Source organism: Oncorhynchus mykiss, chromosome 5 (genome assembly GCF_013265735.2).
Source record: "Oncorhynchus mykiss isolate Arlee chromosome 5, USDA_OmykA_1.1, whole genome shotgun sequence".
NCBI classification, from domain to species: domain Eukaryota; kingdom Metazoa; phylum Chordata; class Actinopteri; order Salmoniformes; family Salmonidae; genus Oncorhynchus; species Oncorhynchus mykiss.
This window is the reverse complement of record NC_048569.1, coordinates 5,549,664-5,568,238: the sequence shown is the minus strand read 5'-3', so window position 1 is coordinate 5,568,238 and position 18,575 is coordinate 5,549,664. Positions and strand designations below refer to the sequence as shown.

At 41.1% G+C, this 18,575-nt stretch overlaps 1 protein-coding gene across 1 annotated transcript in view; it reads left to right on the top strand.

The window, feature by feature from the left end:
• The first annotated feature begins 3,873 nt into the window (after positions 1-3,873).
• LOC110524935 (ras-related protein Rab-27B) overlaps positions 3,874-18,575 on the top strand; it is a 93,337-nt gene continuing 78,635 nt past the window's right edge. Inside the window, exon 1 of the mRNA XM_036976653.1 lies at positions 3,874-4,126. Coding sequence (XP_036832548.1) covers positions 3,912-4,126 — 215 coding nt within the window. The 5' untranslated portion in view covers positions 3,874-3,911. The remainder of the gene's footprint in view (positions 4,127-18,575) is intronic.

Here is an 18,575-nt window from a genome sequence, read left to right as displayed (position 1 = left end):
TAATTAATACAGCATGCCTCTCCTATAATTAATACAGCATGCCTATCCTATAATTAATACAGCATGCCTATCCTATAAGTAATACAGAATGCATATCCTATAATTAATACAGCATGCCTCTCCTATAATTAATACAGCATGCCTCTCCTATAATTAATACAGCATGCCTATCCTATAATTAATACAGCATGCCTGTCCTATAATTAATACAGCCTCTAATTAATACAGCATGCCTATCCTATAATTAATTCAGCATGCCTATCCTATAAGTAATACAGCATGCCTCTCCTATAATTAATACAGCATGCCTCTCCTATAATTAATACAGCATGCCTGTCCTATAATTAATACAGCCTCTAATTAATACAGCATGCCTATCCTATAATTAATTCAGCATGCCTATCCTATAAGTAATACAGCATGCCTCTCCTATAATTAATACAGCATGCCTATCCTATAATTAATACAGCATGCCTATCCTATAATTAATGCAGCATGCCTATCCTATAATTAATACAGCCTCTAATTAATACAGCTTGCCTATCCTATAATTAATACAGCCTCTAATTAATACAGCTTGCCTATCCTATAATTAATACAGCCTCTAATTAATACAGAATGCCTATCCTATAATTAATACAAGGTATCTACAGTTCTAAATCCATTAGCTTTTCCATGAACGTGCAACAGGGATTTTCTCCTCCCCCCCAAAAAACAACCATTAAATATATCGATCGCAGTCATTTTTGCACAGCACTTTAATTTTCAGGCTATTTTCACTCTCCCCGTGGTGTGGACCAGGGTGGCCATGGTGGACCAGAAATGCCAGATGTCCAGTCCGCCCCTGGTGATGACAGGTACAAGAAGAAGATAGAAGGAATTAGACAAAGGCTGCATGGAATCAACAAGGCAATGCACAGGAGGATGAGCCAATGATGATCGGTCATATACTATTATGTCAAGGTAAATACAATCTTTAAGAACCCAAAATATGCTATGCTAGACTTAGCTATGCTAGGCTTAGCTATGCTAGTCTTAGCTATGCTAGACTTAGCTATGCTAGGCTTAGCTATGCTAGTCTTATCTACGCTAGTCTTAGCTACGCTAGTCTTAGCTACGCTAGGCTTAGCTACGCTAGTCTTAGCTATGCTAGGCTTAGCTATGCTAGTCTTAGCTATGCTAGGCTTAGCTATGCTAGTCTTATCTATGCTAGGCTTAGCTATGCTAGTCTTAGCTATGCTAGGCTAAGCTACGCTAGATAGACTTTCTGTAGGATGCAAAGGGTAAGAAAGAGACACCATTGTAAATACAACCTATATTTAGGTTGATTTATTTTCCCTTTTGTAACTTTAACTATTCGCACATCATTGTAACACTGTATATACACATAATATGACATTTGAAATGGCTTTATTCTTTTTGTGAGTGTAATGTTTACTGTAATTTTTTTATTGTTTATCAATTTCACTTGCTTTGGCAATGTAAACATATGTTTCCCATGCCAATAAAGCCCTTAAATTGAATTGAGAGATTACAAGGGAATTACTTACTGAATTGTCCTGTAGGGTAAATGTATTGTCTGGGGCGGCAGGTAGCCTAGTGGTTAGAGCGTTGGACTAGTAACTAAAAGGTTGCAAGATTGAATCCCCTTGCTGTCAAGCTGTCGTTTTGCCGCTGAACAAGGCAGGTTAACCCACTGTTCCTAGGCCGTCATTGAAAATAAGAAATTGTTCTTAACTGACTTGCCTAGTTAAATAAATAAAATATTAAATTGTCCTGTAGAGTAAATGTATTGTCCTGTAGAGTAAATGTATTGTCCTGTAGAGTAAATGTATTGTCCTGTAGAGTAAATGTATTGTACTGTAGAGTAAATGTATTGTCCTGTAGAGTAAATGTATTGTCCTGTAGAGTAAATGTATTGTCCTGTAGGGTAAATGTATTGTCCTGTAGAGTAAATGTATTGTCCTGTAGAGTAAATGTATTGTCCTGTAGAGTAAATGTATTGTCCTGTAGAGTAAATGTATTGTCCTGTAGAGTAAATGTATTGTACTGTAGAGTAAATGTATTGTCCTGTAGAGTAAATGTATTGTCCTGTAGAGTAAATGTATTGTCCTGTAGAGTAAATGTATTGTCCTGTAGAGTAAATGTATTGTCCTGTAGAGTAAATGTATTGTCCTGTAGAGTAAATGTATTGTCCTGTAGAGTAAATGTATTGTCCTGTAGAGTAAATGTATTGTCCTGTAGAGTAAATGTATTGTCCTGTAGAGTAAATGTATTGTCCTGTAGAGTAAATGTATTGTCCTGTAGGGTAAATGTAATGTCCTGTAGAGTAAATGTATTGTCCTGTAGAGTAAATGTATTGTCCTGTAGAGTAAATGTATTGTCCTGTAGAGTAAATGTATTGTCCTGTAGAGTAAATGTAATGTCCTGTAGGGTAAATGTATTGTCCTGTAGTGTCCTGTAGAGTAAATGTATTGTCCTGTAGAGTAAATGTATTGTCCTGTAGAGTAAATGTATTGTCCTGTAGAGTAAATGTATTGTCCTGTAGAGTAAATGTAATGTCCTGTAGAGTAAATGTATTGTCCTGTAGAGTAAATGTATTGTCCTGTAGAGTAAATGTATTGTCCTGTAGAGTAAATGTAATGTCCTGTAGAGTAAATGTATTGTCCTGTAGAGTAAATGTATTGTCCTGTAGAGTAAATGTATTGTCCTGTAGAGTAAATGTATTGTCCTGTAGAGTAAATGTATTGTCCTGTAGGGTAAATGTATTGTCCTGTAGAGTAAATGTATTGTCCTGTAGAGTAAATGTATTGTCCTGTAGAGTAAATGTATTGTCCTGTAGAGTAAATGTATTGTCCTGTAGAGTAAATGTATTGTCCTGTAGAGTAAATGTATTGTCCTGTAGAGTAAATGTATTGTCCTGTAGAGTAAATGTAATGCATTTGCATACCTTCACCCGATCCAGTTTTTGTTGTCATGGAAACATCCTTTATTTTATGTCTGTATGTACAGTACAGCATATTATTTCAACTGGTAGTAAATCTCTAAAATAGGAACTTATTTTCACCCTCTGCTCTGGTCGACTGTACTCAGGAAGCAACGGCACTCTGAGAAAGTACTTTAAGAACTATTCCCACTAGCTAAATCTAGAGCACCACATGCACACACACACACACACACACACACACACACACACACAGAGCACCCATATAGCTTTGAACATTCTCCCTTTTAAGTCTTCAGACTAATTGGACGGGGCAAACCTCCCTTTATAAAAGTTTCCATGGCAATACATGTATTTATACCTCTAGGTTCTGAGACGTTGATTCTGCTATTGGTGATATGCAGAATTATAGAACTGTGTTTGGTGAAAACCAACCGTGCCCAAGCAGAATGCCAGTCCTCGTCCAGCGTCATCTACATCAGTACAGTAAACTATAGACAAAATTGTATTTATTTAACCTTTCAGCGGTGTAAAGGCACTGCATCTCAGTGCAAGAGGTGTCACTACAGTCCCTGGTTCGAATACATCCGGCTGTGATTGGGAGTGGCGTACAATTAGCCCAGCGTTGTCCATGTTTTGCCAGGATGTAGGCCGTCATTGTAAATACGAATTTGTTCTTAACTGACTTGCCTAGTTAAATTAAAGGTTCATTAAAAAAAACATTAAAATCTTTATTTTTCTAAAACCGCAGAAAATAAATCTGTCATGTAATCTGTAATGAGTGGACATTGTCTTTATCATCGTTTTTGTTGTTGTCACTGATTTGCCAGAGGGACAGGAAAGGCAAACATTACCTGTCGGCAAGTGTCATGTTGATGTGGATTAGTCCATAGTCTTTGATTGTTGTGACATATTGGGGAAAAGGGAGTGTCATCACATCACCACGGTATGTAAATTAAATGCCAATATGGGCTCTGGGTGGCCCTGCACGCGGTGGGTGCAGTGCAGGACAGGTAACCTGTTGAATAGGAAGCGACAACTCCAGAGAAAAGCGGCACTAGGACCCAGACCGATCTATCCGCTCTTCTCTACGGTAGAGAGCAACTGTGTTCACGACGTACTAGTAGTGTCAGCCGTCCTCACAAGGAAGGAGCAACATGCTCATAAAATAGGTTGTGAAAGGTACGTTGAAGTATTTTGTTACAATGTGTCCGTGAACATGTGATTTTTAAAAACCGTCGACGCTGAAATGAGAGGTATTGTAGATGTTTTATTCTCTCGATGCAAGGATTTGAAGATGATGGAACGAGTCAGTGGTAGAGAAACATGGGATAGACAGCAGACACCTTCCTGCAAGCAGTGTTATAAATGACAAATTATGGAATTCTAGGTGGTTACTTGTGCGATACATTTGTTGCCATAATAGGTGAATTATTGATACATTGTTTCTTTTGCAAATGTTGCTCCATTTCTCATCCTTAACCCCACCGTAGACTGATCGCACGGTTCCAACCCTGCCCAGTGACCACCGATGGAAGCCTGTGGAAAAGTGGCTGCATCTGTTATCGAGAACTGCACCTTGCAAAACAATGCATTGAAAAATAATGTACTAAAAAACGCAAAGGAAACCGCAGTACGTTTTGTTTTCAGTTTGGATGTTGGTTTGATAGTTGGGAGTTTGTTTGTCAATGCCTCTTCGACGGAAGGTCCTCGGATGATTAGGGTGATATATCTAGAAACCGATGACGATTTCATCGTTCCGTTTTCAAAAAGTGACTTTACTTTGGTTTCAATGGGGGAATATTATGTGCTGGCGGCTAAGGGACCGTTTTAAAAGTGCAATCAGACAAACCTGTTGTTTACAGAAAAAAATATATATCTTAAACCAACTTAGTTTTCCCCCACAACAATTACATTCGAAAATGTAAATTGTTTATTTGTTATGGATTTCATGTAAAAATATGAGCTAAAAAAAACATAGGCCTATGATCTCACTCACTCGTACACCAATAAGAATTCACATTTGAAAATTCCCTGATTATAAATATCTTCCAACTGTCATAATTATAATTTTTAATGGCTTCCGATCCACATGTGCTAGAGCTTTGTTCCATGACCTCGATTATAACAGCAAAGTTCCTTTGCAAAATGCCTCCCCTTTGATTTTCTACAAATATTTATCCCATTACAGCTGTAGTTATTAAGTCACACACAGATCATATTGTTTCATAACTTCCAACCCAAAGACATACATCTAAAATCTCTTGATGTTAGGTCACAGATCCCCGTTCTTCATAGAACAACCAAAGTATTTCACATGAATATTTCCTTGCGATAGGTCTAATTTTCAATAGCTCACGGACCATATGAGCAAAAGATCTACAGACCAGTGTGGTGGGTCCCTTGACTTCTATTATCATAGGTACACTTTTGTTTTTTTTCCACTTGGAAATATTTTTCATATTGTGACCCTTTTCAGGAAACTAGACGTATGTCGCGGCTCACTACTTCACAGGAGAGGGGGCAAAAAATGCTTTCTAGAACATGTGAACTTTAATTTTGTTTACACTAGTCCTGGGGCCCTTGTTAAAGGTTAACTGGTCCTGGGGCCCTTGTTAAAGGTTAACTGGTCCTGGGGCCCTTGTTAAGGTTAACTGGTCCTGGGGCCCTTGTTAAAGGTTAACTGGTCCTGGGGCCCTTGTTAAAGGTTAACTGGTCCTGGGGCCCTTGTTAAAGATTAACTGGTCCTGAGGCTCAGTGTATAGTACTGTATTTGTAAAAAAAATCAAAGGTGAGGAATAAAAAAAATATATACAGTGGGGCAAGAAAGTATTTAGTCAGCCACCAATTGTGCAAGTTCTCCCACATAAAAATATGAGGCAGATTTATAATAGGCAGATTTGTAATTTATCATAGGTACACTTCAACTATGACAGACAAAATGAGAAAAAAATCCAGAAAATCACATTGTAGGATTTTTAATGAATTTATTTGCAAATTATGGTGGAAAATAAGTATTTGGTCAAGAACAAAAGTTTATCTCAATACTTTGTTATATACCCTTTGTTGGCAATGACAGAGGTCAAACGTTTTCTGTAAGTCTTCACAAGGTTTTCACAGACTGTTGCTGGTATTTTGGCCCATTCCTCCATGCAGATCTCCTCTAGAGCAGTGATGTTTTGGGGCTGTTGCTGGGCAACACAGACTTTCAACTCCCTCCAAAATGTTCTGTGGGGTTGAGATCTGGAGACTGGCTAGGCCACTCCAGGACCGTGAAATGCTTCTTACGAAGCCACTCCTTCGTTGCCCGGGCGGTGTGTTTGGGATCATTGTCATGCTGAAAGACCCAGCCACGTTTCATCTTCAATGCCCTTGCTGATGGAAGGAGGTTTTCACTCAAAATCTCACGATACATGGCCCCATTCATTCTTTCCTTTACACGGATCAGTCGTCCTGGTCCCTTTGCAGAAAAACAGCCCCAAAGCATGATGTTTCCACCCCCATGCTTCACAGTAGGTATGGTGTCACATGATCACATTCATTAAAAATCCTACAATGTGATTTTCTGGATTTTTTTTCTCATTTTGTCTGTCATAGTTGAAGTGTACGATGAACATTACAGGCCTCTCATCTTTTTAAGTGGGAGAACTTGAACAATTGGTGTCTGACTAAATACTTTTTTGCCCCACTGTATATAAAGGTGTACCTTTTTGATAAGAGAGGTTAAGGAAACCACCGCAGTTATCTGTAGCACATGCCCCGAATACAACAGGTGTAGTAGACCTTACAGTGAAATGCTGAATACAACAGGTGTAGTAGACCTCAGTGACATGCTGAATACAACAGGTGCAGTAGACCTTACAGTGAAATGCTGAATACAACAGGTGTAGACTTCACAGTGAAATGCTGAATACAACAGGTGTAGTAGACCTCACAGTGAAATGCTGAATACAACAGGTGTAGTAGACCTCACAGTGACATGCTGAATACAACAGGTGCAGTAGACCTTACAGTGAAATGCTGAATACAACAGGTGTAGACTTCACAGTGAAATGCTGAATACAACAGGTGTAGTAGACCTCACAGTGAAATGCTGAATACAACAGGTGCAGTGGACCTTACAGTGAAATGCTGAATACAACAGGTGTAGACTTCACAGTGAAATGCTGAATACAACAGGTGTAGACTTCACAGTGAAATGCTGAATACAACAGGTGTAGACTTCACAGTGAAATGCTGAATACAACAGGTGTAGTAGACCTCACAGTGAAATGCTGAATACAACAGGTGTAGACTTCACAGTGAAATGCTGAATATAACAGGTGTAGACTTCACAGTGAAATGCTGAATACAACAGGTGTAGTAGACCTCACAGTGAAATGCTGAATACAACAGGTGTAGTAGACCTCACAGTGAAATGCTGAATACAACAGGTGTAGTAGACTTCACAGTGAAATGCTGAATACAACAGGTGTAGTAGACCTCACAGTGAAATGCTGAATACAACAGGTGTAGACTTCACAGTGAAATGCTTACTGACAGTACGAGACCTTTCCCAACAATATAAAGTCAAATAGTAACTCAAAATAATGTTGTCCATTTAGTTTACTCCAATTCGTGGAGGGATGGTAGGGTTAGGGGAAAATAATAAAGGAGAGAAATACATTAAAATAAAATTAAAATAAAATATTTACCAAAAATACTGGAGATTTGAAATTATGCAGATAATTCCATTGATAGATATTAAATCTGATCAAACCCCAAATGTTTTTTTTTTAAACTATTAAATAACGAGACTATATACAAGGAGTACCAGTACAGAGTCAATGTGCAGGGGTACGAGGTAGTTGAGGAAATATGTACAGTACAAGTCAAAAGTGTGGACACACCAACTCATTCAAGGGTTGTTTTGTTTATTTTATTTTTTTTACTATTTTCTACATTGTAGAATAATAGTGAACACATCAAAACCTAGAAATATCACATATGGATTCATGTAGTAAACCCCCCTCAAAAAGTGTTTAAACAAATGTGCCTTGATTACAGCTTTGCTTACTCTTGGTATTCTCTCATTGAATGAGTAAGTGTGTGTCCAAACGTTTGACTGGTATTGTAGGTAGGGGTAAAAAATGACTAGGCAATCCATAATAGATAATAAACAGAGTAGCGGCAGCGTGTGTGTGGGTGTCGTGTCAATATGCGTGTGTGTGGTATGTGTGAGTGTGTGGGTAGAGTACAGTCCGTGTACATAGAGCCAGTGCAAAAATAAGAGTGGGTTCATGCAAATAGTCACGGTAGCCATTTGATTAACTCTTCAGCAGTCTTATGCAGACCTGGTGCTCTGGTATCACTTGCCGTGCGGTAGCAGAGAGAACAGTATGACTCAGGTGTCTCTGACACCGCCTGGTATAGAGGTCCTGGATGGCAGGGATCTCAGCGCTGGTGATGTACTGGGGCCCGTACGCACTACCCTCTGTAGCGCCTTGCGGTCGGTTGCCAAGCAGTTGTTGTACCAGGCGGTGATGCAGCCAGTCAAGATGCTCTCGATGGTGCAGCTGTATAAAAATAAAAAAAATCGGCCAAATCGGTGTCCAAAAATACAGATTTCCGATTGTTAATGAAAACTTGAAATCGTCCCTAATTAATATGCCATTCCGATTAATCGGTCGACCTCTAGTTAGTACTACTCTAATACAGGACTAGTAAAGGGTTAGTACTACTCTAATACAGGACTAGTAAAGGGTTAGTACTACTCTAATACAGGACTAGTAAAGGGTTAGTACTACTCTAATACAGGACTAGTAAAGGGTTAGTACTACTCTAATACAGGACTAGTAAAGGGTTAGTACTACTCTAATACAGGACTAGTAAAGGGTTAGTACTACTCTAATACAGGACTAGTAAAGGGTTAGTACTACTCTAATACAGGACTAGTAAAGGGTTAGTACTACTCTTATACAGGACTAGTAAAGGGTTAGTACTACTCTAATACAGGACTAGTAAAGGGTTAGGGTTAGTACTACTCTAATACAGGACTAGTAAAGGGTTAGGGTTAGTACTACTCTAATACAGGACTAGTACAGGGTTAGTACTACTCTAATACAGGACTAGTAAAGGGTTAGGGTTAGTACTACTCTAATACAGGACTAGTAAAGGGTTAGTACTACTCTAATACAGGAGTAGTAAAGGGTTAGTACTACTCTAATACAGGACTAGTAAAGGGTTAGTACTACTCCAATACAGGACTAGTAAAGGGTTAGTACTACTCCAATACAGGACTAGTAAAGGGTTAAGGTGAGTACTACTCTAATACAGGAGTAGTAAAGGGTTAGTACTACTCTAATACAGGACTAGTAAAGGGTTAGTACTACTCTAATACAGGACTAGTAAAGGGTTAGGGTTAGTACTACTCTAATACAGGACTAGTACAGGGTTAGTACTACTCTAATACAGGACTAGTAAAGGGTTAGTACTACTCTAATACAGGACTAGTAAAGGGTTAGTACTACTCTAATACAGGACTAGTAAAGGCTTAGTACTACTCTTATACAGGACTAGTAAAGGGTTAGTACTACTCTAATACAGGACTAGTAAAGGCCCAGTGCACTACTTAAAAAATATATAGTTTTATTATTTTTTTACTAAATGTAATTGGAGTGTTCACCAGCATTTGTAACTTTTAGTCTGCTAATTATCTGTACAAAATCTAAAAATATTTGCTTAATATAGCCTATGTTTTCCAGTTTCTTGAAATACATTGCCAATGCATCTTATTTCTACGTGAAAACTGAAATGGTTTATTCATTCCTTTTCCATTTTAGTAGAAGCTCTTATCCAGAGCAACTTACAGTAGTGAGTGCATACTCTTCCGTACTAGTCGCCCCGTGGGAATCAAGCCCATAACCCTAGCACTAGCATTGCAAACGCTCGACCAATTCAGCCACATCATCACAAACCACTTGATGTCTCAATGTAATCAATTACTGTATTGTACATTGTTTATCGCCATGGTGACAGAAAGTCTACAGGTGCAGACCAAGATGGCCAGCCTATGTACAATGCAGTAATGCAGATTAACATTAAGTGGATTGTAAGGATGATCAATTAATACTGCAGTGTTTTTTCTTTTCTTCTCCATGTTATTTGATCAAGACAAATATTTAATTTGATGTGGATGTTTTGTGTCTTTGCCCATAACTTTGTACCTTTTTGATGTAAAATGTTTGAGGACAGGGTTTTGTTCTTTCTGGATTCCATTAGAATGACATCACAGAGAAAGGGACAGGGTTTTGTTCTTTCTGGATTCCATTAGAATGACATCACAGAGAAAGGGACAGGGTTTTGTTCTTTCTGGATTCCATTAGAATGACATCACAGAGAAAGGGACAGGGTTTTGTTCTTTCTGGATTCCATTAGAATGACATCACAGAGAAAGAGACAGGGTTTTGTTCTTTCTGGATTCCATTAGAATGACATCACAGAGAAAGGGACAGGGTTTTGTTCTTTCTGGATTCCATTAGAATGACATCACAGAGAAAGGGACAGGGTTGTGTTCTTTCTGGATTCCATTAGAATGACATCACAGAGAAAGGGACAGGGTTGTGTTCTTTCTGGATTCTATTAGAATGACATCACAGAGAAAGAGACAACAACTCAATTCCAACTATTGAATCCTGCAAGATACCTTTCTTAATTATACAACTAGCTTTTTTGGCAAAGCAGAGATGCTGAATACAAATGTGGGGTGCACGAGACCTCAATATCAGTCTGCTAATTCTAGTAATTGCACAGTATGCTGGGCCTTTTTTAAATCATTTTTTATTCATTTAACCTTTTATTTAACTAGGCAAGTCAGTTAAGAACAAATTCTTATTTACAATGACGGCCTAGGAACAGTGGGTTAACTGCCTGCCATGTTCAGGGGGCAGAACGACAGATTTGTACCTTGTCAGATCGGGGATTTGATCCAGAAACCTTTTGGTTACTGGCCCAACGCTCTAACCACTAGGCTACCTGGAGGCTACCTGCCGGTCTGCTAATACTAGTAAAGGCCCAGTGCACTACTTTTGTGAAACATACTTTCAGGGGGTGCTGCGGCATCCTCAGCACCCATACTTCTCGCGGCTATGCATTTTTTCAGTTCTATTCTTCAAAGAATCAATAGGTACTGTTACGGTACAGAGTCAGTGTGGAGGCTATATACAGGGTGTTACGGTACAGAGTCAGTGTGGAGGCTATATACAGGGTGTTACGGTACAGAGTCAATGTGGAGGCTATATACAGGGTGTTACGGTACAGAGTCAATGTGGAGGCTATATACAGGGTGTTACGGTACAGAGTCAATGTGGAGGCTATATACAGGGGGTACCGGTACAGAGTCAATGTGGAGGCTATATACAGGGTGTTACGGTACAGAGTCAATGTGGAGGCTATATACAGGGGGTACCGGTACAGAGTCAATGTGGAGGCTATATACAGGGTGTTACGGTACAGAGTCAATGTGGAGGCTATATACAGGGTGTTACGGTACAGAGTCAATGTGGAGGCTATATACAGGGTGTTACAGTACAGAGTCAATGTGGAGGCTATATACATTGTGTTACGGTACAGAGTCAATGTGGAGGCTATATACAGGATGTTACGGTACAGAGTCAATGTGGAGGCTATATACAGGGTGTTACGGTACAGAGTCAATGTGGAGGCTGTATACAGGGTGTTACGGTACAGAGTCAATGTGGAGGCTATATACAGGGTGTTACGGTACAGAGTCAGTGTGGAGGCTATATACAGGGTGTTACGGTACAGAGTCAATGTGGAGGCTATATACAGGGTGTTACGGTACAGAGTCAATGTGGAGGCTATATACAGGGGGTACCGGTACAGAGTCAATGTGGAGGCTATATACAGGGTGTTACGGTACAGAGTCAATGTGGTGGCTATATACAGGGTGTTACGGTACAGAGTCAATGTGGAGGCTATATACAGGGTATTACGGTACAGAGTCATTGTGGAGGCTATATACAGGGGGTACCGGTACAGAGTCAATGTGGAGGCTATATACAGGGTGTTACGGTACAGAGTCAATGTGGAGGCTATTTACAGGGGGTTCCGGTACAGAGTCAATGTGGAGGCTATATACAGGGTGTACCGGTACAGAGTCAATGTGGAGGCTATATACAGGGGGTACCGGTACAGAGTCAGTGTGGAGGCTATATACAGGGGGTACCGGTACAGAGTCAATGTGGAGGCTATATACAGGGGGTACCGGTACAGAGTCAATGTGGAGGCTATATACAGGGTGTTACGGTACAGAGTCAACATGGAGGCTATATACAGGGGGTACCGGTACAGAGTCAATGTGGAGGCTATATACAGGGGGTACCGGTACAGAGTCAATGTGGAGGCTATATACAGGGGGTACCGGTACAGAGTCAATGTGGAGGCTATATACAGGGTGTTACGATACAGAGTCAATGTGGAGGCTATATACAGGGTGTACCGGTACAGAGTCAATGTGGAGGCTATATACAGGGGGTACCGGTACAGAGTCAGTGTGGAGGCTATATACAGGGGGTACCGGTACAGAGTCAATGTGGAGGCTATATACAGGGGGTACCGGTACAGAGTCAATGTGGAGGCTATATACAGGGGGTACCGGTACAGAGTCAATGTGGAGGCTATATACAGGGTGTTACGATACAGAGTCAATGTGGAGGCTATATACAGGGTGTTACGGTACAGAGTCAATGTGGAGGCTATATACAGGGTGTTACGGTACAGAGTCAATGTGTGGGTGTTTATATCACCCGCTATCCTTCTCTGTGTCCGTCCCAAATGGCATCCTATTTCCTACATAGTGCACTATATATACTGTATATTTGACATGGGCTGGACCTACGTCCTAAATGCCATCCTATTGCAGTCCTTTTGACTGTAGTGTGTCGTCGGACAGTTGTATCCGATGAATTTCACTGGACAAACTCTGTCTCAAGGAGCCTGTAGTAATTACCTGGAGCTGTTTTTATTACTAGCTACTATTGTACCAGGATATTTAGCTGTTATTATGTTGTTGTTTTTATGTCTTTAACACTTCTACTGTTTATACGGTAACTTTAACACATATATACTGTTTATACGGTAACTAACACTTCTACTGTTTATACGGTAACGAACACTTTTACTGTTTATACGGTAACTTTAACACATATATACTGTTTATACGGTAACTAACACTTCTACTGTTTATACGGTAACGAACACTTTTACTGTTTATACGGTAACTAACACTTCTACTGTTTATACGGTAACTTTAACACATATATACTGTTTATACGGTAACTAACACTTCTACTGTTTATACGGTAACGAACACTTTTACTGTTTATACGGTAACTAACACTTCTACTGTTTATACGGTAACTAACACTTCTACTGTTTATACGGTAACTAACACTTCTACTGTTTATACGGTAACTAACACTTCTACTGTTTATACGGTAACTAACACTTCTACTGTTTATACGGTAACTAACACTTCTACTGTTTATACGGTAACTAACACTTCTACTGTTTATACGGTAACTAACTCTTCTACTGTTTATACGGTAACTAACACTTCTACTGTTTATACGGTAACTAACACTTCTACTGTTTATACGGTAACGAACACTTCTACTGTTTATACGGTAACTAACACTTCTACTGTTTATACGGTAACTAACACTTCTACTGTTTATACGGTAACTTTAACACTTCTACTGTTTATACGGTAACTTTAACACTTCTACTGTTTATACGGTAACTAACACTTCTACTGTTTATACGGTAACTAACACTTCTACTGTTTATACGGTAACTAACACTTCTACTGTTTATACGGTAACTAACACTTCTACTGTTTATACGGTAACTTTAACACTTCTACTGTTTATACGGTAACTAACACTTCTACTGTTTATACGGTAACTAACACTTCTACTGTTTATACGGTAACTTTAACACTTCTACTGTTTATACGGTAACTTTAACACTTCTACTGTTTATACGGTAACTAACACTTCTACTGTTTATACGGTAACTAACACTTCTACTGTTTATACGGTAACTAACACTTCTACTGTTTATACGGTAACTAACACTTCTACTGTTTATACGGTAACTAACACTTCTACTGTTTATACGGTAACTAACACTTCTACTGTTTATACGGTAACTTTAACACTTCTACTGTTTATACGGTAACTAACACTTCTACTGTTTATACGGTAACTAACATATATGCTGTTTTTACGGGAACTTTAACACATATATACTGTTTATACGGTAACTAACACTTCTACTGTTTATACGGTCACTAACACTTCTACTGTTTATACGGTCACTAACACTTCTACTGTTTATACGGTAACTTTAACACTTCTACTGTTTATACGGTAACTAACACTTCTACTGTTTATACGGGAACTAACACTTCTACTGTTTATACGGGAACTTTAACACTTCTACTGTTTATACGGTAACTAACACTTCTACTGTTTATACGGTAACTAACACTTCTACTGTTTATACGGTAACTAACACTTCTACTGTTTATACGGTAACTAACACTTCTACTGTTTATACGGTAACTAACACTTCTACTGTTTATACGGTAACTAACACTTCTACTGTTTATACGGTAACTAACACTTCTACTGTTTATACGGTAACTAACACTTCTACTGTTTATACGGTAACTAACACTTCTACTGTTTATACGGTAACTAACTCTTCTACTGTTTATACGGTAACTAACACTTCTACTGTTTATACGGTAACTAACACTTCTACTGTTTATACGGGAACTTTAACACTTCTACTGTTTATACAGGAACTAACACTTCTACTGTTTATACGGTAACTTTAACACTTCTACTGTTTATACGGTAACTAACACTTCTACTGTTTATACGGTAACTAACATATATGCTGTTTATACGGGAACTTTAACACTTCTACTGTGTATATGGTAACTAACACATATATACTGTTTATACGGTAACTTTAACACATCCTCTGACTTCTGGGTTGTGATAAAAGTATTAACAGATCGCAGACAGGCCTACGGTTGTTATAATAAATGTGTGTTTACACTAACATTACTGCCCCACCTTGTCAGGTCTCATATGGCATACGGTACAGTAGGGCAGTATCTCCTGCCTTGTCAGGTCTAATATGGCATACGGTACAGTAGGGCAGTATCTCCTGCCTTGTCAGGTCTAATATGGCATACGGTACAGTAGGGCAGTATCTCCTGCCTTGTCATACGGTACAGTAGGGCAGTATCTCCTGCCTTGTCATACGGTACAGTAGGGCAGTATCACCTGCCTTGTCATACGGTACAGTAGGGCAGTATCTCCTGCCTTGTCATACGGTACAGTAGGGCAGTATCTCCTGCCTTGTCATACGGTACAGTAGGGCAGTATCTCCTGCCTTGTCATACGGTACAGTAGGGCCGTATCTCCTGCCTTGTCATACGGTACAGTAGGGCAGTATCTCCTGCCTTGTCAGGTCTAATATGGCATACGGTACAGTAGGGCAGTATCTCCTGCCTTGTCAGGTCTAATATGGCATACGGTACAGTAGGGCAGTATCTCCTGCCTTGTCAGGTCTAATATGGCATACGGTACAGTAGGGCAGTATCTCCTGCCTTGTCAGGTCTAATATGGCATACGGTACAGTAGGGCAGTATCTCCTGCCTTCTCAGGTCTCATATAGCATACAGTACAGTAGGGCAGTATCTCCTGCCTTGTCAGGTCTCATATAGCATACGGTACAGTAGGGCAGTATCTCCTGCCTTGTCATGCGGTACAGTAGGGCCGTATCTCCTGCCTTGTCATACGGTACAGTAGGGCCGTATCTCCTGCCTTGTCAGGTCTCTCATATAGCATACGGTACAGTAGGGCCGTATCTCCTGCCTTGTCAGGTCTCATATAGCATACGGTACAGTAGGGCAGTATCTCCTGCCTTCTCAGGTCTCATATAGCATACAGTACAGTAGGGCAGTATCTCCTGCCTTGTCATACGGTACAGTAGGGCCGTATCTCCTGCCTTGTCAGGTCTCATATGGCATACGGTACAGTAGGGCAGTATCTCCTGCCTTGTCAGGTCTCATATAGCATACGGTACAGTAGGGCTGTATCTCCTGCCTTGTCAGGTCTCATATGGCATACGGTACAGTAGGGCAGTATCTCCTGCCTTGTCAGGTCTCATATGGCATACGGTACAGTAGGGCAGTATCTCCTGCCTTGTCAGGTCTCTCATATAGCATACGGTACAGTAGGGCAGTATCTCCTGCCTTGTCAGGTCTCTCATATAGCATACGGTACAGTAGGGCAGTATCTCCTGCCTTGTCAGGTCTCATATAGCATACGGTACAGTAGGGCAGTATCTCCTGCCTTGTCATACGGTACAGTAGGGCCGTATCTCCTGCCTTGTCAGGTCTCATATAGCATACGGTACAGTAGGGCCGTATCTCCTGCCTTGTCATGCGGTACAGTAGGGCCGTATCTCCTGCCTTGTCATACGGTACAGTAGGGCCGTATCTCCTGCCTTGTCATACGGTACAGTAGGGCAGTATCTCCTGCCTTGTCAGGTCTCATATAGCATACGGTACAGTAGGGCAGTATCTCCTGCCTTGTCAGGTCTCATATAGCATACGGTACAGTAGGGCAGTATCTCCTGCCTTGTCAGGTCTCTCATATAGCATACGGTACAGTAGGGCAGTATCTCCTGCCTTGTCAGGTCTCATATAGCATACGGTACAGTAGGGCAGTATCTCCTGCCTTGTCAGGTCTCATATAGCATACGGTACAGTAGGGCAGTATCTCCTGCCTTGTCAGGTCTCTCATATGGCATACGGTACAGTAGGGCAGTATCTCCTGCCTTGTCAGGTCTCTCATATGGCATACGGTACAGTAGGGCAGTATCTCCTGCCTTGTCAGGTCTCATATAGCATACGGTACAGTAGGGCCGTATCTCCTGCCTTGTCATACAGTACAGTAGGGCCGTATCTCCTTCCTTGTCATACGGTACAGTAGGGCCGTATCTCCTGCCTTATACGGTACAGTAGGGCCGTATCTCCTGCCTTGTCAGGTCTCATATAGCATACGGTACAGTAGGGAAGTATCTCCTGCCTTGTCAGGTCTCATATAGCATACGGTACAGTAGGGCAGTATCTCCTGCCTTGTCAGGTCTCTCATATGGCATACGGTACAGTAGGGCAGTATCTCCTGCCTTGTCAGGTCTCTCATATGGCATACGGTACAGTAGGGCAGTATCTCCTGCCTTGTCAGGTCTCATATAGCATACGGTACAGTAGGGCCGTATCTCCTGCCTTGTCATACGGTACAGTAGGGCCGTATCTCCTGCCTTGTCAGGTCTCATATAGCATACGGTACAGTAGGGCCGTATCTCCTGCCTTGTCATACGGTACAGTAGGGCCGTATCTCCTGCCTTGTCATACGGTACAGTAGGGCCGTATCTCCTGCCTTGTCACGTCTCATATAGCATACGGTACAGTAGGGCAGTATCTCCTGCCTTGTCAGGTCTCATATAGCATACGGTACAGTAGGGCCGTATCTCCTGCCTTGTCAGGTCTCATATGGCATACGGTACAGTAGGGCAGTATCTCCTGCCTTGTCAGGTCTCATATGGCATACGGTACAGTAGGGCAGTATCTCCTGCCTTGTCAGGTCTCATATAGCATACGGTACAGTAGGGCAGTATCTCCTGCCTTGTCAGGTCTCTCATATAGCATACGGTACAGTAGGGCAGTATCTCCTGCCTTGTCATACGGTACAGTAGGGCCGTATCTCCTGCCTTGTCATACGGTACAGTAGGGCCGTATCTCCTGCCTTGTCAGGTCTCATATAGCATACGGTACAGTAGGGCAGTATCTCCTGCCTTGTCAGGTCTCTCATATAGCATACGGTACAGTAGGGCAGTATCTCCTGCCTTGTCATACGGTACAGTAGGGCCGTATCTCCTGCCTTGTCATACGGTACAGTAGGGCCGTATCTCCTGCCTTGTCATACGGTACAGTAGGGCAGTATCTCCTGCCTTGTCAGGTCTCATATAGCATACGGTACAGTAGGGCCGTATCTCCTGCCTTGTCATACGGTACAGTAGGGCCGTATCTCCTGCCTTGTCATACGGTACAGTAGGGCCGTATCTCCTGCCTTGTCATACGGTACAGTAGGGCAGTATCTCCTGCCTTGTCAGGTCTCATATAGCATACGTTACAGTAGGGCAGTATCTCCTGCCTTGTCAGGTCTCTCATATAGCATACGGTACAGTAGGGCAGTATCTCCTGCCTTGTCAGGTCTCATATAGCATACGGTACAGTAGGGCCGTATCTCCTGCCTTGTCATACGGTACAGTAGGGCCGTATCTCCTGCCTTGTCATACGGTACAGTAGGGCCGTATCTCCTGCCTTGTCATACGGTACAGTAGGGCAGTATCTCCTGCCTTGTCAGGTCTCATATAGCATACGGTACAGTAGGGCAGTATCTCCTGCCTTGTCAGGTCTCTCATATGGCATACGGTACAGTAGGGCAGTATCTCCTGCCTTGTCAGGTCTCTCATATGGCAT